Source organism: Magnolia sinica, chromosome 2 (assembly GCF_029962835.1).
Source record: "Magnolia sinica isolate HGM2019 chromosome 2, MsV1, whole genome shotgun sequence".
Classification (NCBI taxonomy): domain Eukaryota; kingdom Viridiplantae; phylum Streptophyta; class Magnoliopsida; order Magnoliales; family Magnoliaceae; genus Magnolia; species Magnolia sinica.
The window spans coordinates 137,200,023-137,222,639 of NC_080574.1; the positions used below are offsets into that span (position 1 = coordinate 137,200,023).

Genomic DNA, 22,617 nt, shown 5'->3' on the forward strand with positions numbered 1-22,617 from the left:
TCATGATGGGCCTCATAGATAGGCCGCAACAATGGGCCTCAAGTGGGTTTAGACTACACCAAAATTCATTTCAATAGTTGTAGGTGTATCATGTGTATTACTGTACACTATTATAGGGGTACATGGTTCACCAATGTGATCAGCACTGTCTAAACATTTCCCAAGTAAATTAGCACCACCAAACACTATATAGTACTGTCCAGTACAATCTGGACGGTGTGGATGAAATGAATACATCGTGGTGGTCCCATGCTGGCAAAACAGATGGATGGCTTGTATAAAAGAAATCAAAGATGGGTCCACCAAATGAATCGTCCAGATGGACGGTTGAACACATAACTCAAGGTGGGGTCCACGTCCCCTGGACTGGACGACGTGGATGAAACACATGTAGCGTGGTGGTCCACGCACCACCGTCCAAACATTGTCCAGCACCGTCCAGACAGTCTGGACGGTGTGGATGAAACAAATATATCAGTGGTGGTGTCCATCGTCAAATAATGGACGGTGTGGAATATCACATATATCATGGTGGTGTCCATGGAACTTGCTGACGTCCCACACCAGCAAATACACCACCAATCCGTCCCACAAGTGGGTCCCACCAGATGTAGTATAACATAATATTGTTTTTTATAATAATAATAATTATTATTATTATTATTATTATCAAAAGAGAACTGCAACGTCCAGCGTCCAAATGGACGGCTGGACAGAAATACATACATCAAGGCGGCCTGCCGTTCCAGCTCTGCTGGACAGACTGCTTGATATAAGGCACATACGACTGGTGGGTCCCACGTGGGGCCCACCATAATGTCTGTTTTCCATCCAATCTGTTGGTAGGGTCACATGGACCTGGATGAAAATGAAAAAAATACAATTTCAACATGATCCAAAACTGCTAGACGCCCAAAAGGGGTTTCAATAGCATACGTTCAATCAACACTGTTCCCTGCGATGTGGGCCACCTGAACACCATATACGGCTGATTTTTGGGGCAGCCCGCTACCCTGAGTGGGGCCCACGAAATGCAAGGTGTTGATGTTCCACATACATCATGGTGGGGCCATGGCTGGGACCCACGTCCCAGCGTCAGTGTTGCAGGACGCCGCTGGCGTCCTCTAACTATTGGCAGCGGCAGCAGGCGCTGCCTTGTTTGTTGTTTTTTTTTTGTTTTTTATGTTTTCCTAAGGATTTTCTTAGGTGGGGCCCACATCAGGTGAATCCACTCCATCCACTCTCTCCTATGGCTCAAGACAAGCCAAACAAGCCCAATATCCGCGACATTTTGGTGTATAAGAACATCAAGTGGATTTTTAACGATAAAGACCTCCATCTTTCCAGGATTCAGCCCACCAGATACTTGGATTATCTTCATTTTTTTACTCAACGCCTAAAATGTGCTGAGAAATGGAATGGACGATGTGGATTAGTCTCATACATCAAGGTGGGGTCCATTCGAGTGGGCCAAACAGCCACATCATGACATGAAAAAAATGAAAGAGGGAGAGAGAGAGAGAGAGAGAGAGAGAGAGAGAGAGAGAGAAGCACCCACTTATGATCTTCTCCTCCTTCCTTCACCAAAGTATCCTAGAGCATCAATGGATGAACTTCAACGGTCGAGATTAAATCATGGACTGTGAAGACGAGAGTAAGGAAGGTGGGCCACACTAGCTTCTCCTCTTAGAAGCCATGGACGTGGGTTGCTTGGAGAGAGGAGCTTGAAAAATGAGAGAGAGAGAGAGAGGTGTAAGAGAAGTGATGGGAGAGAGGATGGTGAGGTGATGGGAAAGTTGACTTTTGGGATTGCCTTTTGTACTTGGGAATGGGGAGAGTAATGGGTATACTTTTGACAAATGAGGTGATTGATGTGATGGATTCTCTCAAAATTTCAACGTGTGGCATTTTCCTCGAACTGAATGCGGGCCCACATCTCCTGGTCAGGGTACCGTATCGGCGTGCAAGACGCGACATCAGAACAGCGGTAACAGCGCGGTCGCACTGGTACAAGTCTCAGGTCGAGCCAACTCAGATATACGGGACACATCTTAGGATCGCGCGCAAACGCCGATAACCAATCGCGGGTCGCCGAAATTCGACCTGAATGACCGCGAAAGCCTATGGAACAGTACGGGATAGGATACGGGTCTTATAGTACATGTGGTGGGGCCCACCTTTTGCTAGCACATGGGCTGGGAGTCCAGCCCATTGGGACGCCCAGGCCCACGTGGGACGCCCCTTGTGGACTACATGCTGGATTTTGGTCCAGCAGTGTGGCCCACCTAATTTTCGGTATAATGTAATATAATCCCATGTGGTGGGGCCCTCTGACTTGATGACTGGACTACTTGGATTAATGTCCTAACCAAATGGATCATCTTCTGGGCTCCAACAGGCCTATAAACCTGTTGGGTTAAAAATCCAGCAATATATTATTAAAATGCTTGGCCTTTAGGTTGATATTTTGAGGAATGGAGCCCACCACATTGTGGCTACTTAAAAGGAATAAATCATACTTTAAATCACCTAATTCTTGGGCTTAAGTAATGCATTTCTCAGGCCCACCATAGTTAGATGTTAATGGACCCATGTATGTAACTAGTTGTTAGATTCTTTAGGCCCATAAATGGCTGGAACTTTCTAGATAGGCCCCTTGGACCCTTGGGCCATTTTTACCATATCATTGTGATGGGTTTATGGGTCGGATTACACAAATGGTTGGGTCCTTGGTTGCCCACCAAATCAACTCTATGCTTGGGCCGGGTTGTAGGTCCAACTCACTTGACTTATACATGTGAATTGCCTATGTGGTCGGAGTGATGGGCTGCCCACCAGGCCCACCACAATATATGGATTGATGACCCTTATGATTGGGCCCAAACCTTGCTTATGGGCCCACAATATTACATATGGGTTGGGCTATGTGTGTTGCCTACTAGGCCTATGCATTGGTATAGGCCTTGGGCCTTGATCTGCGATTAATTAGAAATGAGTTACCTCTTGGGGACCAGTTGTGGTTAGATGTCCACATCGGTGGCCCCAAGGTAGGCCCATGGGTTTCTATGCGTAGTTAAAGGCCCATTATAGACCCTTGCTAGAACCGTTCATCTATTTAGGCCCATGTTATTGTTCTCCTTAGCCATGTGAGCTACCCTAAACTATTAGGCCCCCATTAGAGGATGATTCCTTAGAGAATTTGTCTAAGTGTCTAAATTTAGTCCCTCCTTGGAAAGGAGGCGTATACTACGACATCATCGCCATATGGCGCACCTAGTTCATCCTCATGACCCATGTGCATTATGACGTGATTTGATTGCATTGTGTGTGGTCATTGGGCAAATGTGATAGTTTCCCAGAGGGATGGAGTTTCCCCTCTTGTGCACGTTGAGTGCTTTAAGCTTATGCATGATTGGTATGCGTGACTCACGCATCCGGCATTGCATTTCATGGATATTATTTGTCTTTGCTTCATCAGGGTCGATGCCTCCACTGATATATCGTGGGTGGCCGTTTATGGATACCGAAAATACTATTCAAGCATTTGGGGTGCATAGGATGCCCCTGGGTGAAAGCCCCTAAACCTTCAAGGTACCTAAAAGACACCTCAACGCCGAGACCGAGTGGAAAACATGAGCGCTCGAGGGCCTTATACCGTTAGGTCGCGACTCCCACTGTTGCGAGGTCGATTGAGATGAGGTGTGGCCTTACCCGCCTAAGAGAGAGTGCAATAGCTAGGCTGAGTCTGACTAGCTCGTGAATGAGTCCGCTACCGTCGAGCCTCATTAGTGATTGGCTGTCCACATGAGGGTAGTGAGGTCTCCTATGCTCGTTTGACTGTGCGAGTCTGTAAAGCGGCAGTCATCCTGCAGTGTACTTGACCCCGGTGGATTCCTTATTATGGAACTGTACTTGATATGTGGATTGGATTTGAGGACTGACATTATTTCGCATTGCATTGGCATTGGCTCTATAAGTCTCATGTTGCATCACCTTGGCATGGCGTCTAGTACTCATGTATTACATTGCATAACCTCGATATGGATTACTGCATTCATAGCTTAGCCTTGGTACAACTAGTGGCATTGGTATCATTCTTGTTCCCTTCTGCATTCTCCCCTATCTTCTTCTAAGCACCGTTATCACACACCTTCACCGCCCTATAAGCTTTCTATAAGCTTATGCACGATTGATGCGTGCGGGAGATCCTAGGTCGACGCAGTAGCAGATGAGCTGTGGATTGGATTGGCGCGAGCTGAGGACCTGTTGCAAACCTTTCCTTTCCCTTCTTTATATATTATGTATTTCCTTTTGAGCCTTGTACCTGTAAAGTTTAAATTCTTAGCAGATTTTGCAGTGTGTTCCTTGATTTATTTCTGAGATTTACTTGTTATGATCTTGGGTATGCTTTATTGGATTGGAATTGAGATATGAAAATCCTCCTTGTAGGATCCCAGGATCGAATCCTGCCTCAGGAGCCAAGAATGGAGTGCTACGGAGGCTGTTGTGGCCGGAACCGGCTATCAGGTTCCTTGTGAGTACGATCACCTGGTCTGGGGCGTGACAGATTGGCTACTCCCCTGGCCATGGCCAATGGCTAATGGTCTGTGGTCTGTGGGCCCCACCATGATGTATGTGTTTCATCCATGCTGTCCATCTATTTTTCTAGATCATTTTAAGGTATGAGACAAAAAAAATGAGGTATATCCCAATCTCAAGGAGACCACATCACAAGAAATATTGTTAATAAATGATTTGTACGACATAATCAACATATTGGATGTCAAATAAGTAGTACAGTGGGCCTTAGGAGGATTTTAATGGTGGATATCCAATCAATATTATTTTCCTGTGGTGTGGTCCACTTGAGATTTATATCCCTCTCAATTTTTAGATTAAAACCTAAAATGATCCGTAAAAATGGATGAACGGAATGGATGAAACACATACATCATAGTGGGCCCACGGAGCACCGACCACTAGCCACCAGGCTGGTGGCAAGGGGTAGCCAATCCATCTCCGGTGCGAAGACAAGCGCAGCTGAGCCTTGAGCTTCGGATTGTATGGACAATTCAAAGGATATCGAAGTTACATGCCCCGAAATGATGTATTTATTACATTTATACTGTTCATCCATTTTGCGAGAGCATTTTAGAGCATGAATCTAAAAATGATTCATATCCAAATCTCAAGTGGACCACACTTCAAATATGAGTGAGGGACAATGATTCTCACCATTAAAACATTCGTAGGCTCCATTATAATGTTTATTTTTCATCTAACCTATTCATAAGGTCACACAATCCCGCAAGAGTAGCCCCAAAAGGGTTTCAATGGTAGACATTCAATCCCCACTACCTTTTGCAGTGTGGTCCACTTGATTTATAAATCTGTCTTATATTTCTGCTAAAGCCCTACAATGAGTTCACCAAATGGATGAAAGGTTTGGATATAACACATACCTCATGATGGGACCCACAGAACCAGGGGCGGCTCTAAGGGGTAGGCCGGTGAGGCAATTGCCTAAGGCCCTCAAATTATAAAGGCCCTATATTATAGCAAAATTAAAATTTCTTAATTATGAAGGTCCTATTTTATAGTAAAATTAAAATTAAGAAGAAAAAAAAAAGCCTAAATTTTTTGAAATAAAACTTATTGAAATGCTTATAAAATAGGAACATCTAAAATTTAATCTATAAATTTGAAATTGAAAATAAAAAACAAATCCTAGAAACTAGCACTATCAATAGTAACAGTCTAACTCTATCATCTCTTTTCAAAATAATAACATCATTCCCAATAAATTCTTCTCCTAAAACCTAGGACCACAACTACCTACTTTATTGCTAATTAAGTTATCAAAAAATTAAATTCTAACATCATTTTTCTAAATTAAATTTTAACTTCATTTTTCTAACGGTACAGTGGCACACCAATGTCTAATTAGATTATAAGTAGTGGATTGTTCTTTTTGCTAAAAAGTAAAATAATTGCACAACACAACCGACTTTTTTGTTAAGCAAAATAGCTTTTCAGTCTCAAAGCCATTAGATTGTTTTCCAAATTATTTTATTGCATATAAAATACTACTTACCATACATGTTACAGTTGCATCTGTAAAAAGAAGTTTTTCAAAACTAAAGATTATAAAAAATTATTTACAAACAATTATGTCTCACGATGTGTTAAACGGTTTAGCAATTTTATCTATTGAAACTGATTTATTATGCAAACTTGAATACAAAAGTTTAATCAGTAATCTTGAGTCTAAAAAGAAAAAGGCAAGAAACAAATTTATAATTTAATTTTAAATTTATTACTTTTTTATTTTTTAAACTAAAAAGCCACGTTTTTACGACTTGCGTAAAGGCCCCAAAAATGTTGAGCCGCCCCAGCACATAACTTGGTGACGTGAATACACCAGCTAGCTAGATGGGGTTGCGTGGAACACAAGCGAATCCGCTTCCGTATCCATGTGCAATTGATGAGTGGTTCCCATTGCTTTACAATTCATTACTTACCTGGCATGATAGGATATGATTTTTCAGCGAGCTGCCGTGAAAAATGGCCCTAGTTCTCTGATAGCGACGTACCCGCAGTTGCGCGGAACTTCAGCACTATGCTTCGAGGAGAATTGATAGTATACAGCGACGCACTGCCTATGATGCCACTCCATTTTCTCCTAAACATTCATCCAGAAAATCAGTACCATGAAAACGCTAGGTCCCACCATGAAGATCAACTAGGACAAAAATCAATCCCTTTCGTCAGTCAGGAATGCCACACCGTTGGAATCAATGAAAACTGGCGGTCTGATGCAACATACATTTGTGGTCAACTTAAAGAGCGGACCAGCCTTATTTTTCAAAATATTTCATCTTCATTCGGAGGCATACCATTTTCACAGTACCGATATCTAGCATGTGGCATACCTAGGAAAGATGGCACACCATTCACAAGTCGTGCCGTCTTGGTAGCTGTTCCTGCACGTGATCTGTTCTCAATTTCAAACTCGAGTTATTTAATACTCTGGCTATGAGTGACAGTTGCTATGCAGACATATATTCTTAAATTAACTCAAACTAAAACCGACTAAATAGTGATATTCTTTTTGGTCTGTTTGGTTTTTCAATTACCACCTTAAATAGCTGTATTAAATTTATAATTGTGTGGTGACATCATTTATATTTTTAATTTTGATGCATTATTTATTTTATTTAGACAAATACATCATTGTGATAGTTTTATAAAATAAAAATGTAATGATTATAATTTATTTTAATAGATCTTTATGAGTATATTTGACTCTTGTTTTACTAGCCATGATTCTTGCTTAAACAAGTATCTAAAATTAATAACAATAACCCATTTACTCTGCATTTCATAGGAAATTAGAAAAGTATATAAGCCCTTGACTAAGATACATTCGAATATTTAGATTGATTAGGTGAGTGTTTGATTTTTTTATTTTTATTTTTAATACTATTGTAAATGGAGGTAAATAAATTATTATTATTTACAAATTGAATTACAACCCGCCCTTACGAAGTACACATTTGATTGGCTTGACCCGCTATTAAGGAAGAGTAACTTCTAAAATACGTGGGGCGCACTATGATATATGCGTTTGATTCATGCTATCGATAAAATTTTAACAACTCATTTTAGGGCATGAGTTGAAAATTAATGCAGATCCAAAACTTAAATGGGCCACGTCACAGAAGCATGGAAATAAAACACCTACCATTGAAAGCTTCTTATGGCTGATAGAAGTTTTGAGTTAAGTTGATATTTGTGTTTTTCTTTTATCCAAGACCGAGTGGCCAATGAACAAATTGGATTATAGATACATATTAGTATGGGATCATGAATGGTTTCACCTTTCAATGGTGTGAGTGATTATCCTTATTTATTGTGGTGTGGCCCAATTGAACTTATAATATGCCTCATTTTTAGGGTTGAAAGTCGGGTGGTTTAGGTTGGGTTGGTGCTCAATCCTAGTCCAACCCAAGGTTCCTCTACCTCAACTCTAACCCAACCCAACACAATCTCAGGTTGGAAATTTTCAAACCAAGCTCAATTCAGGTGGGCTTCGTCGGGTTGGCCAAGTGGATACATGTTAATATTTTAGTCATTACATTAGTTTATTATATTTCAATACACATTTTTTTCTTTTTTAATATACTTATGCTTTTATTATTTATATATGTAGTCATTTATCACAAATAACTTTATTTTTCTAAACAAACAAACAAAAATATAATACAACTAATCTATCTGGGATAGAACAATCTAACATATCTTGTTAGCTCCGGTCATCGAAAATGACGTGGCCCAATGAGACTTGACGACATTAAAATTTTTCGTGCCTTCAACACAGATGAATCACGCTTAATTATAATTTATAATTAACTTATATATGGATTAGATTCGAGTTAGGTCGAGCAACTCGAGACTTGACTCAAGCTTGATCCAAGTTTTATGGGGTTGATGTTTGTATAGCGCAAGTCTGAGAGCGAGCCCTATACATTCTACTTTAGCCCAACCCTAAACCCCGAACCCATGTCATGGTTCCTGCGGGTTGAACCCACCAGACTTTCAATTGGGCTCCTGCCCAAAATTAAGCAAAAAAAAAATATAGTAATAACAAATAGACATGAATCCCACACACACCACACGCACAGATGGAGTGTGTGTACACACATGGGTGTGTACTACCAAGCTAACAAAAAATAAAAAAATAGGCATAAGATTCACTCTTCCAGCAATATGAGATCATTATTACTTATTTACCTAAGTAAATGAGTAAAAAAAATCAAACACCCCCGAACAATCCTAGCCTTCAATTCATGATTATTGAATAAAAAATTTTTAAGCCGTACGAGAAGTATCTATCAATCCAACAGTCAAATGAACCCCCCCAAAAAAATCTCTGTCTTGAAATTCATCTAGACTGGTACCATATTCTAGACGGTTAATTTTAAATTACTTGTATCATCCCTATACAAATTTTCAGTTATTTTTAAATGCCGGTGTATCATCCATCACACTCAGCCAGAGTATCAAACTATTTCTCGCTTTTTCTGCCGCACACGTCGGCAAGAGTATACCACCAGGTAGATTTCCGTATGAATAAAGCAAGGGCAGAAATGTCATTTAGTCTCATACCCTATAAAAGCAGTAAAACTCTGTTCACCTCTTTCATCTCGCGATTTCGCCCGTGCCAGACAAGCCTCAGCTCCGATTCTCCTTCAAACAAGGAAAAGAAGGAAATAAAACCGCTTTCAAAGCTCCGAAGATTATCCTCTCCCTCTCTCATCGAAATATCCGCAAAAGCATCTTCAGATCCTCTTTTCGACGAAGAAAATCGAGTGGAAGGAGAAATCGGTAATAAAAAACAGCTTCCTGACTGTAATTTCGTGGCGTATTTCAGATTTCTCTGCCTAAATTCATGCGATGGAGCCAAAAAATAGATGAAACGGTCCATTTTTTGTTAGATTTCTTGAATCTTTGTTTTGTACTAGAAACTTGCTTGTGGACTTGATTTCGTGAAAGATTTCTGTTTTCTGGATTGGAATACATGCAATCGAAGCTGAAGAAGAGATGAAATAGTCGAGTTTGACATTTTCTCGTAAATTTCAAGAGTAACAAGTTCAGATTCGTTGAATCTTGGTCTATACAAGAAAAACGCGTCATGACTTGAACTCGTGAAAGATTTCTGTTTTCTGGACTGAATGCATGCAATCGAAGCTGAAAAAAAAGTGGGATGAAATGGTTGTGTTTTGCATTTTCTCCTGTGATTTTCAAGAGTAATGAGGTCAGATTCATTGAATTTTCTTTTCTGCATCAAAACAGCTTCTGGACTGTAATTTCGTGAGAGTTTTCAGATTTCTGGACTGAAATTCAAGCAATTTAGCTGAAAATGATAGCTCTGTTTACCTGCTGGAACTTTCTAAATTTTCAGTTAGGGGTCGTTTGGATGTCTGTAAATGGTTAAGTTGTAAATGATTTGCGGACGCGGATTCGATACTGCCGGGTTGAGTAGCGAGTCGGCTACTGAAGTGACGTCACCAAGTTCTGTGGGCCCCACTATGATGTATGTATTGTATCCACCACCGTCCATCGAACCTGTTCAAAAGTTGAAAAAAGTTTTTAATGGTGGTCGTCAATGTCCCCACTGTTTTCTGTGCTAGGGTTAACTGGAGTTTTGTACTTAACTCATTCTTTAGGTATTGCACTAAAACGATCTCTCCAAATGGATGGAAGGTGTGGATACAAAACATACATCGTGGTGGTGCCACGGAAGTGACGTCAATTAGCGAGTCTCGCTACTCAACTTGTCGCCAATGATTTACAGCCGGTCTTAATTTGCTTTAAGCCGTAAATGTGTAAAGTTTATCCAATCCGTTCACGTGATGTAAAACCCCGTGAAATCCCTGGGGCCTAACTATTGCTTTGATCCAAAACTTTGATGGGCCATGAAAAAACTTACCCTTTCCTTTCTTGATTTGCATCTCTATTTTCTATGGCCCACCGGAGTTTTAGTTTATGGTGAAAATCGGTCCCAGGAGGTTTCATAGTATGCTGCATCACATGGACCGTTCGGATTAGAGTCCCATAACACACGTGTAAATTTGCACAGGTGCGCAGGTGAGCATGCCTCCGCGTTAGTGACACCTGACCACTACCGTTTTTTAAGGAAAAAAAAATAGAAGGGAGGCTGCGATGAAAACCTACCGTTTTGGGGAGGAGGAGAGAGGGAGAGCGGTAGTTGCAGAGAGAGATTGCAGAGAGGGAGAGAGAGAGATTGCAGAGAGAGAGAGAGAGAGAGAGAGAGACAGATTGGGATGGAGAGACGAAAGCTTCAATCCCCTCTTGTAGAAGCTTATCAATGGTGGTTTTTGGTGTGGTAAATGGCGGTTGTTGGTGCGGTAAATGAAGCTCTGATGCTGTAATAGTGTTGTAGGATGTGGATTGGCTGCACTGCTGCAAGGCCTGCTGGAGTTCCTTCAATGGCTGGTGCTTCTTCTTGATTGGCTGGAGCTTAATGGTGGTTGGTGTGTTGGTGCGTTTTTTCCTCTTCCCCTTGTTTTAAAAATCCGACCGTTGTGCCTGTAAGTGATTTACAGGGAAGTGACTTCTCACCCCCATCCCCCTACAGTTTTTTGGTAGATTTGCCTGTAAGTGACTTACAGGTTGTAAGTTACTTAGAGGTGAATTTTCTCTCCCAAACACCATCTTTAAGTGACTTTCCTGTAAGTCACTTCCCACTTACCCAACTTACAGGCAACCAAATAGGCCCTTAAATAGTTGTACATTTGCTTTAAGTGGGAGAGCCAATCTTTCCGCTATAAATGGAGAGAGCCCGTAAATGAAATCCGAACTCTTTGCCTCTAAATGAGATGGGGGTAAATGTTGCAAATCATTTACCGCATCCAAACGACCCGTTGGATCCGTTGAGTCGCTGTTCCTTTTCTTTTCCATTTAATTAATTAATTAATTAATTAATATTATCATTATTATTTTGTGAATGGAGCTTTCAGAATCTTTCTTCAACACATTTTTACGCAACGCTGTCTTTTTGTGTGTGTGTGATTTGCTGGAAAATTTCTAGGAATTTGGCTAGATTCGTTGAATCTCCGCTTATCTATTGAAAGACAGCAATTTAATGCCGTTTCTTTTTCTGGAAGATTTCAAAAATTAGGTTCAGCTCGTCGAATCTCATCTCTTTAATAGATTCCTAAGATAAAGGAGTAGAAAATCTTTAGCCTTTTTTTTAGTTTGATTCAGGGCTGTAAAGACATGGAAGATTTCAGTGTATTTATTTATCTTGATAGAATAAGAAAACAAATGTTTCATTTGGAGTTTTGGAGTTTTGGAGCTTTGATTCTTGGGAAACAGTAAGAAAGAAATTCTGGAGACTGCAGTTTTTTTTTTTTTTTTTTTCTCTCTTTTTTTTTAAAAAAAAAAAGTTCCGGAGAGGGGAAGGGCGAAAGATATGCTCATTTCTGTCCTCAAAACCCTAAATAAAAAGGCCCCATGTAGAGTAGTGTGAATGTGTTGAGATTTCAGTTTTTGTCAAATTCTTGCAAGGAGAGGGCAAAATCACTAAGGCTAGGTCATTTGTATTGTTGTTTTTGCTAGATTTCAAGGTCGTGGGTAGACAGTTCATTGTGCTGTGTTAGTAAAGCCTTGCTGGTTGAAGAACAACAGAAGCGGTGCATCTCACAATTGTAAAAACAGAAAAAAAAAAAAAACTCTTGAGCTGTGGAGCAAGGAGCATTGATTTCCCTGATTGGGATCTCATTAAGTAGCTTTGTGGATTTCTTCTTTGAAAAATGGCAGCGTTCGGATGTAGTGCTCTTATTTCCCCTTCCGCAGGCATATACAGGCCTTTAGAGTGGCGACATGAGGCTCAAAAATGTTTGTTTGCTGCACCAATTCCTCAAATAAGGCAGAGTAGTTTAAGGGCTCTGAGATGTGGTTTGTCGATGCATACCAGTTCTACTCCTGCGTCAGTGACATTTAAGGAGGTCAATAAGTTGTTTATTGTTTGTTTGTTTTCGTTTTTATCTTTTTGATCTTGGTGTTTTATTTTCAATGATTGATTATGATTCTAGATAATTGAATCTTTGATAAGTCGGGTTGATTTATCGGAAGAAGAGACGGAAGCCGGTCTTGATTTTCTACTGACCGAAGCTAACGAGGCCATGATCAGTGCTTTTCTTGTTCTTTTGAGGGCAAAAGGAGAGACATTTGAAGAGGTAAGTGTTACGAAGCAACTTTTTCAGCCCTCATTTCATATTCTCCTTAATCTTAGAAGCCAAGAGCAATTGGAAAAGAACTGTAACCTCCAGAAGCTATATTTATAGAATGTCATCATGTACTATATTCTTCTAGAGACTTATCAACCTCTCTATGTGCAGATTGTGGGATTGGCAAGGGCGATGATCAAATGCTGTAGGAAGGTTGAAGGACTAGCTGATGTAGTTGACATTGTTGGAACAGGTGGCGATGGGGCAAACACGGTTAACATCTCGACAGGGGCTTCCATTCTAGCTGCAGCCTCTGGTGCAAAAGTTGCAAAGGTGCGTTGGTCATTTCACTTGGCTAAAACTGTTCTAGTACAATCAGCAATTGTTTTTTTTTTTTGAAAGATAACACTACCAGGGATTGAAGCCTGGATCACTCACACGCTACACTGTCTCTACCAGCTTTAATGAGTGGGAGACCAATCGACAATTGTTTAAGACCAGAATGACTGAATAAGAGGAAGAATGACATTGTATGTTTGTGGCAGCAAGGAAACCGTTCCAGTTCTTCGGCCTGCGGAAGTGCTGATGTATTAGAGGCGTTGGGTGTAGTAATTGACTTGGACCCTGAGGTTGGTATGGTAACACTAACATTAGGAGATTTATCAGGGAATACGAACATGCTTTCATATATTTGAATCTTGATATGTTTATGTTTGCGATGTGCATGAGTGGTTTGATGGGCATCTCTCACAAGCCCTCCATGGTGAAGAGCACCTATCGAATGCTATAAACAAATTGAACTAGTGTTCTGCTCTTAGACATAATCTAAAAGTATATTTGTAGTTGAAATATGGTCACTTGCCAACACTCCAATCTTAGTAAAACCAAGTTGGGAGCAGTTCTCAGTATGCATTAGAATCTTCGATCAACTTGTCTAAAAATCGATCTTGGAGTCGATGCGTCTTGCATCCAACTGTGTTTTGCTGCTGCCTTGTTTATAGAAGCAGTATATTGGAATCCTGCTTATCCTTGGATTGTCGTATGAAAAACCTTGAAAGCTTTACTTTCTTAGTTCTGTGGTAGTAGCAGAGGCTGACACCATAATTTGCCTTTGAAACACCGGCCTATGGTTTTGATTGGTTGATTGACTGCTGACACCATAATTCGCCTTTGTAACATTGGCCTATGGTTTTGATTGCTTGATTGACCAGTACATTCCACCAATCTCTCTCTCTCTCTCTCTCTCTCTCTCTCTCTCTCTCTTCCCCTCTCTTACTTTAAACCTAGTATACATGCATACTGATCACTTTTCTTTTCTTTTTTTTTTTAAATCATTTTCTTGGAGTTAGGGAGTAAAGAAATGCATTAAGGAAGCAGGCATTGGTTTTATGATGGCTCCCAAGTACCATCCAGCAATGAAAATTGTTGGTCCTGTGAGGAAAAAACTTAAAGTGAAGACAGTATTCAATATCTTGGGTCCTATGCTGAATCCGGCACGGGTGCCTTTCGCTGTTGTTGGCGTCTACAATGAGGATTTGGTAAGTTCTTTCATGATGGATAAAGGTATAGTAGTTAACTCAATTTCTTGCCTCCATGCTGACAAATGTATTTAAAATAAGCTCGTCTTGAAGAAAATATGTGCAGATCAACAGAATGCAGTACAATATTTAGCACAACTTCGACCCATGTTTGTTAGAATTTTAGTTGTTGAGGCTTTTTTTTTTTTTTTTTTCATGTTAATGTGTATTTATTTTTATGTATCTACAATCAAATTAAATCAAAACTAATTGCAAATTGAAATTGATGTACCAGATTAAAGCTCAAATAGTCCACAAGCATAGATAGATAGAAGAAGCAGAAGAGACTGAGAGCGAAGTTTAACAGTCCTCTAGCCTTTTATTCTAGAGACCACACAAACCCCTTGCATATTCTTCTAAGGAAAGCCTCTCTTATTGCAAAATCTCATAGAAGTTGTTTCATGTACATGAATCTTTTGCTAATCATGCGAAGAGTTTTGCTTAAGGATCAACTAGACAGAAATTTTAAAAAAGTGCAGATCGACAAGTATAACAGATGAAAGACCTAAGTAGACCTTTGTGACTTTCGTGACAGTTAGGTGATTGAATGAAGTTAAATATACAGAATAAGGTAAAAGAAAATTGCACCCATAACATAATACATTGGAAACACTGGTAGTTTCCAAAGAAAATGTACAACAATTATGTTACAGATTCTAAGAGGCTATCTTATCATAAATGAAAATGGTAACTGCTAGGTTCAGCTGTTATTTTTTATGCTTGTAATGGCTGACATGTTATGACTGCATCATACCTTTTGCATGTCTCTTTCTCATATATTTTGCTCCATCACAGGAGTACAACAAAATATTTTGAGTCTTTGAACTAAAGTAGCCTATAGGTGAAGAAAGAAGTAGATGTGGATATGATGGAGGTTTTTTATTTTATTTTTGGAGATGATGGAGGTGTTTCAAGTCAAGAAACAGAATAGACTATACTTCAGTCTGGGTTCTTGTTTTGCAGAATTAACTGGAGTCCAAAAAACAGAATAGACTATACTTCAGTCCAGGTTCTTGTTTTGAAGAATTAACTGGAGCAACATGTACTATTTGTTTTGGCCTCTTCTGTCCATCCAGTTTCTGCAAAAGAGTTTCCACGTCTTCTTCATAAATACAAAGAGTTTTGAAAGTGATCCTAGTACAGGCATATAGGGAATTACCCAAAACTCTATAGCTGGTGTGAAGTTAAACTGAAAACTTATTTTGCTTTCATGATTATTTGACATGAAAAGGCTAGAATGCTTGTTTGAGATCTAAGCTCCATATCTGTTAGGGGCATGAAACTATTACTCCATCATCTTTCCATGTTGGAAAATGTAGGAGCAAAAGTTTGTGGCTGACCGTAACTAATAACTAATGCAATCAATTGACCCAGAATATTGGTGATTCTTTCAAGTTTGGTAGAGTAGCTGGAAACTAAAATATCTCACCATTGCTAGTATGGACATGTCCGATGCAACAAATGAAATTTGCCTTCTTCCAAGGGTTTCCTTCAGATATATTGGTGTGTGTAATCTTGCAGATTGCATGGACTTATGTCTTAAAGTCAATACTAGGTTTCTGTAGGTTTAGTCAAGAATCTTGTATTGGTAAACAGCACACTCAGTCATAGTTCAAAAAACTGAAAACTCAACTCAACTTGATGTTGAGCCAGGTTGAGTTGACTCAGAAACTTGCCCCAGCTCAATATTTAATTATTATAAATTGAAAATATTAGGAAGGTTAATAGCTATTTAAAATAGTTAGATCTAGTATTAACTAATATAGAACATAACACAAAGCAATAGCATTACATATACCTCAGTGGTTAAGGTTGTTGCCTCCCATTGTTGACGTTGAGGGTTTGAATCTCACTCCCAACCTCTTTAGTTTTTATAAAATCCCTTACTCATAAGGTGAGTGACTTGGATTGAGCACGCTGAATTGTGTCAAGTCAATGGAGCTATCGAGTCGACTCAACAAGTCTCCCCGAGTACAGGCCAAGTCAGGCTAGTGCCATACCTGCCAGCGACTCAGCTTGAAATCTTACCAAGTCGACTTGACTTGGCTGAGTTTAAAGTTGAGTCAGCGAGTTTTAGAACTACACTTCTAGTTGCTAGGTTTTGTCTTGTCTTGCCGAAACAAATCCAGGACCGTAGTTCTAAACCTAGAGCTATTGCATTATGTAGCCGTACATTATGCAGACCATCATCCCTCCATCTCATCAACTTAATGGTATCCTGGCAAAATAAATAAATATATAAAATTTCTTTTCACAACTGCAATGTGTCATCGTGATTTATGTTGAATTTGCCTGTCTTGTTTGCTTGAGGGAACACAGTCCTGAAACTTATGATTGTTGCATCATCGGTTTTGTGGCATTTGGTCCATTTATTTTTCTGTTGCACTGCTAGTCTTAGGGATGGTTCCAAAATGTTTGCTTGGACAGGTCAGCAAGATGGCTAAAGCACTACAAAGGTTTGGCATGAAAAGAGCATTGGTAGTTCATTCAGAGGGTTTGGATGAAATGAGTCCACTTGGTAAGTTCCATTTGCATATTAAGGTTCCTGAGGGTGTACATGGAAAGGGTGTACATGGAAATCAGTTCCATTCCACATTCCACGCTTGCTTCGTATCTATCATGCTTACATTTGCTTTCATCTGTACTCACCGATTGGTGGCATGTCCTGATATTTCTAGGGCCTGGATTAATCCTTGATGTGGCACCGGAAGGCATTTCGAAGTTCTCCTTTGACCCATGTACTGATCATCTATTGCTATATCCTTTTAAATGTCAATTGTCATATTAAAGATTTATTTACAGAGATGAATTCAAGCGATACGAATCATCCAGATATATCGAATCGAGTAATTGAGGATGTGCTTGGATGCTTAGTTGAACTAAATTGCAAAAATCCCAACCATTCAAGAAAAAAAATTCAATAATCCGATTCAGTATAGAAGAAATGACCAAAATGGTGGTGATGCATTTGATTATGTGCTGATCATGGTATTTGAAAAATGGTTATGTTAATGGTGGGAACCGTTAAACATGATACAGGACTGTAACGCTCATTCTGGAAGAAAAAAAAAAAAGGGTTCATAATGGGCCTGTAATGGCTGTTACAGGCCCACAATGGTCTGATATGGGCCGATACAGTTTCTTCATTGATTTTAATTTTTTTTTTTTGGCCATCACGGCCTGTATTCTAATGGCCATAAGGCCAGCCTTTACAGCTACCATTACTATTATTGAATCCTTGGACCACTGAATTTCAAAGCCATGTTTTCAACTGGTTGGACTTGAAAGGATTGGGATTTTGATTTGGAGGTTGGTTCTTCATTCTGATTGGAGTGTTGTTAGCCCTACTTTGAGCCTTTTCCACTTCAGGAGTGAATGACTGGATTCACGTGAGCTGAGCCTCCAAATAAGGTCCAAATGGTGTCAGAGTCATCCTAGAAAATACCAGTCGGCATGTTCTTTTTGTTGGATTCCCTACTTATAACTCCAGATTCCAATTAAATGAGCATGTGATACTCCGTGCAGTGGATTTTGGTATTCCGCGCTGCACTTTGGAAAGCTTGAGAGGGGGTGGCCCAGAATTCAATGCAGAAGTTCTTAGGAACGTACTATCTGGCGAGAAAGGATCCATTGCAGATGCACTTGTAAGTCTCTTCTTTCTCATTTCCCGTGATGGCCACTCTTTGAACTACTATTTTTATGGTTTTCAAGTTTCGATGGTATTGATTTATTTTTTATTTTTTATTTTTGGGTCACCGTCATCTTGTTCAACTAGACACCACAATCGGTCCCTATGGAATGTGACCATCCAGAAAGTTATGTAGCTTCTAACCATAAAATAAATTTCAACCAAGTGATCCGAGCCATCAATTTCCTCCCTAGTAAATATTGCTCGGCTAATTTTGGTACCATTTGGTAACAATGTGGAGTCTGGTTTGATTACATAAATTGAGCAGAACCCATCTTGCTCAAAATCTCAGTTTGGCTTCATCTTGCTGCTAGAATGGAACTTCCAGACCTTTAAAAAAAATTTAAAAAAAAAAATCAATTTCAGTATCCAATCCAAACATCTGAACAGTCCTCTTGCTCGAATAATCAGATCCTAAACGCAGCAGCTGCTCTCTTAGTTAGCGGCTGCACAAGCAGCCTCGCGGACGGGGTCGCCCTTGCTCGTGAAACGCATCAATCAGGGAAAGCTCTCAAGACGCTTGATTCGTGGGTACATATCTCCAACGTAAGTGAAACTGTTCATTAGATAAAATATTTTGGATTTTCAAATCGCATTGAAGCCCCATTGATGCCATAAATTCTTTGTTCGTGTTGTATTTCCACTACGATCATTGTAGAAGCTAAAGGAGGAAGTAACTGCTGGAGTTGCTTGAATTTCAATCATATGATTCTAAAGAAGAATCAAAAGACGGCCAGTTGGAGATCGGTATGCCTATAGAAGCAATCAGATTATACAAAAATATCAGAGTTTTGCTATTGATATTTACAACCCACCCCCAAAAAAAAAAAAAAAGCAATCAGATTGTCAAAATATCAGATTTTCCTTTTGGTATTGAATTTTATTTTTAGCATAAAGGTTATTTATGAGAAGATAAAGGTTATTTTAACATAAATATTATTCTTCTCACCAATCAGCTGTAATATCTGGACGCCATGCATGTTTAATGTTGCCCAATTTGATGGGCTAGAGTGGGTGATTCTCCCATATGGTCTAATGCAGGGGTATTTTCACACTGGGTTCAAGTGGGGTGGCTTGTGGGATGCAGGCGCACACTCGTGGTGGGCGGCCCGTATGACGCGGAACTCATGTGATGTGGGGCTCACGAGGGGTTCAGCCGAGGACCTAACCTATGGAATGTGGGGCTTAGGCTATGAGATAAAAGGATTGATGGGAATTCATCGCACATATGTACATTAACACGTCACACATGTAAAAGTGTGTGAAGATTGATGATGGCCCTCATAGGGTGCTTGAACAGGAAGTGGATTGGCTAGTGTACCACACACCAGCTATATAGCTACTGTAGGTACATGTCGTGCGAAGACGAGCACCACCGATGCTCCTCGAGCTCCGAGTTGTACGAACGGTTCAAAGGAGATCAAAGTTACATGGGCCCAGTGATGTATTTATTCTATCTACACTCTTCACCTATTTTTAGAGATCATTTTAGAGCATTATCCAAAAAATCAATCATATCCAAAGATCATTTGGACCACTCCATAAATAGCAGCGGAGATAATGATTTTCACCATTAAATTTTTTCTAGGGCCCACCATAACATTTATTTACTATCCAATCTGTTCATAAGGTCATAAAGACCTGAATGAAAAGGAAAAACAAATTTCATATTAATCCAAAACTTCTGACCCCAAGAAAGTTTTGTCAAAATATAATATTGAAATTTATTTTTAGCATAAAGGTTATTTTAACATAAAGATTATTCTTCTCACCAATCAGCTGCAATGTCTGGATGCCATGCATGTTTAATGTCGCCCAATTTGATGGGCTAGAGTGGGTGATTCTCCCATATCGTCCCATGCAGGGGCATTTTCACACTGGGTTCAAGTGGGGCGGCTTGTGGGGTGTAGGCATACACTCGTGGTGGGCGGCCAGTATGACGTGGAACTCATGTGATGTGGGGCCCACGAGGGGTTCAGCCGAGGACCTAACCTATGGGATGTGGGGCTTAGGCTATGAGATAAAAGGATTGATGGGAATTCATCGCACATATGTACATTAACACGTCACACATGTAAAAGTGTGTGAAGATTGATGATGGCCCTCATGGGGTGCTTGAACAGGAAGTGGATTGGCTAGTGTACCACACACCAGCTATATAGCTACTGTAGGTACATGTCGTGCGAAGATGAGCACCACCGATGCTCCTCGAGCTTCGAGTTGTACGAACGGTTCAAAGGACATCAAAGTTACATGGGCCCAGTGATGTATTTATTCTATCTACACTGTTCACCTATTTTTAGAGATCATTTTAGAGCATTATGCAAAAAATCAATCATATCCAAAGATCATTTGGACTACTCCATAAATAGCAGCGGAGATAATGATTTTCACCATTAAATTTTTTCTAGGGCCCACCATAACATTTATTTACTATCCAATCTGTTCATAAGGTTACAAAGACCTGAATGAAGAGGAAAAACAAATTTCATATTAATCCAAAACTTCTGACCCCAAGAAAGTTTTCAAGTTCAATCTCCCACTGCTTTTTGAAGCGTGGTCCGCTTGATAGTTAGATCTGTCTTGTCTTATTTTTCGTCTCAAGCCTTTAGACAAGCTCGCCAAATGGATGAACAGTTTGGATATAACACATACCTCATGATCAGACCCACAGAATTTGCTGACGTCAATACAATAGCTATATAGCTGGTGTGAGGTACACCAGCAGGACGTCAATACAACAGCTATATAGCTGGTGTGAGGTACACCAGCAAATCCGCTTCTTGAACATGAGTGGTCGCCCACATGTACATTGATGCACGTGTGGAACACATGATACTATTTTAGTGGACAGTCAAATTCTAAAGACCGAGGCCCTATTTTCCTCTGGTATAGGCTGTTTACCCAGACCAGCTTGTGTAGAACACAACTTTGCTTTCACCCAAATGGTTCCCAAATGACATGGGATGGATTCTTAATTTCGACCATCTAATTAGGGAGTCCCATCATTGATTGCTAGTTTATCAGAACTTGGATCTAATAAGGTCAGTTTGGTGCTTATCAAGACTGCATTTTGGAGCGGTTCATCTGTAGTCAGTGGTTCATCTGATTCGATACCCCAATTCATCCCCAACTCCGATGAGTTGGGCTCTTCGACAAGCATGGACTCATGTTAAGGCTAAAACAGAGTCCATCTGAGTCACCAGCTCTTTTAACAATGTGTGGTTTGCACACCAATGTCCAATGCTAGCGTGTATTGTGGTGGGCAGGGCAGGTGCTACAGCTGCTACCTGTGGACCCATTTGGAGGCACTTCTTCAAAAGGGTTTTTCCTTAAATAGGGGTTTCAAAATCTTGCCTTTTCAGTTGAGGGGTTTGCTTCGGTTTGGATTAAAAAAACAGCAAACCAAATAGTTATGGAACATTAGCTAGCTCTCTCCATTGGTGTACGTGTTCGTGTAGTACTGTGGCGGGACTCATCGTGGCTTGATTATTTGGCTGCAAAACACGCCAAGTGGTCCACGAGATGAATGGTATGGAAAGGATTTCATATGGGTTGGGCGTGTGCCTGGTCCGGTTATTAAGACCCAATGGGTCAGGCATGGGTCTGAATTTTTTTAAAAAAATAAAAAATAAAAAATCTGACCTGGGCGTTGGCTCTTTTAAAATTTTCAATTAAGGACCACCCCTAACCAGAAAACCAGGGCTGGTGACATGTTGATTGCAGACTCGGGCCCAAAATTAAGGGGCTGATTACTCACTGGGTGGCCTGGGTGTGTGACCTTTCGGCCATATTTATTTCCCGAACATAGAGGATTCCTTGTAAAAATATGTAGAATGCAAAACAGAGTCACCAAACCATTCAACCATTCACTACATATTGGATCGTTATACCAGCTTTAAGGTTTGTTTTGGGTAGCTGGATAAGAAAATTTCTCAGGGCATAAGTACCATTGACAGCTATGCGCCCATCTTACTAAGGGTGCACGACTTGTGCTAATCTCTAACAATGAGAAGAAGTATGATACTCTGGTAGTGTGTTGGATTATACGCAGGCACTTACAAATTGCATAAATGCCATATAAATAAATTCCAATTAAACTGTCCACATTACATGACCCAGCACGTTTAATTATTGAGGAAGATGCTACGGTGATTTGCGCATATCGGTCGTTTGGGGGCACCTGGCACTCCCATTCAAACACTGCTGTGATGACTTGAGAAGAAGTAACCAGTTTCATCAAAATGTTAGAAGCCGTGCATTAAGATCTCTATGACCCACCCACGGCGATGTATTTGTGATGTGGACTCCGTCCATCGGTTTCCTAAACTAGCTTTAGGACGTGTGCAGATATATAAAAAAATAAAATTCAAGTGGGCCCTGATACAGAAGACAGTGGGATTTGGAAGCCTGCTACTAAAACTTTTACCGGGCCCACTGAAATTTTGATCAGTCCTTCATCCTGGTGTGATATATCATATCAGTAGGTTGGATGGCATATAAATACCACAGTGGATCCCAAGCTATGTGGGCGACCGTGATGTATGTATCATATACACTCTCTCCTAAGGAAGGTTTCGATGGTGGGCGTTCAATC

General features: G+C 40.2%; 1 protein-coding gene and 1 long non-coding RNA gene across 3 annotated transcripts; both read left to right on the forward strand.

The window, feature by feature from the left end:
* The first annotated feature begins 9,245 nt into the window (after positions 1-9,245).
* On the forward strand, positions 9,246-18,764 carry LOC131237851 (anthranilate phosphoribosyltransferase, chloroplastic-like). 2 transcript variants are annotated; one of them, XM_058235867.1, is made up of 11 exons: positions 9,246-9,387; positions 12,145-12,533; positions 12,621-12,764; positions 12,927-13,088; positions 13,301-13,384; positions 14,105-14,293; positions 16,760-16,850; positions 17,011-17,070; positions 17,858-17,976; positions 18,432-18,566; positions 18,679-18,764. In XM_058235867.1, the coding sequence occupies exons 2-11, from the start codon at positions 12,339-12,341 to the stop codon at positions 18,712-18,714; spliced, it is 1,215 nt and encodes a 404-aa protein (XP_058091850.1). In that variant the 5' UTR covers positions 9,246-9,387; positions 12,145-12,338; the 3' UTR covers positions 18,715-18,764. The 2 variants fall into 2 exon arrangements, with proteins under 2 accessions (XP_058091850.1, XP_058091851.1); XM_058235868.1 differs by lacking the exon at positions 14,105-14,293.
* Positions 18,765-19,940: 1,176 nt separating this feature from the next.
* On the forward strand, positions 19,941-20,998 carry LOC131230730 (uncharacterized). Its single transcript, XR_009164078.1, has 2 exons — positions 19,941-20,146; positions 20,815-20,998. It is a non-coding gene; the product is annotated as an uncharacterized LOC131230730 (long non-coding RNA).
* The last annotated feature ends 1,619 nt before the right edge of the window (positions 20,999-22,617 follow it).

What these genes read in the sequence shown, in the direction of transcription:
- LOC131237851 (XM_058235867.1), top strand. Translation starts at nt 12,339, where the DNA reads ATGGCAGCGTTCGGATGTAGTGCTCTTATTTCCCCTTCCGCAGGCATA. An exon ending in CGTCAGTGACATTTAAGGAG is followed by an intron (nt 12,534 to 12,620) that starts GTCAATAAGTTG and finishes TTATGATTCTAG; the next exon opens with ATAATTGAATCTTTGATAAG. An exon ending in GAAGTTCTCCTTTGACCCAT is followed by an intron (nt 17,071 to 17,857) that starts GTACTGATCATC and finishes TACTCCGTGCAG; the next exon opens with TGGATTTTGGTATTCCGCGC.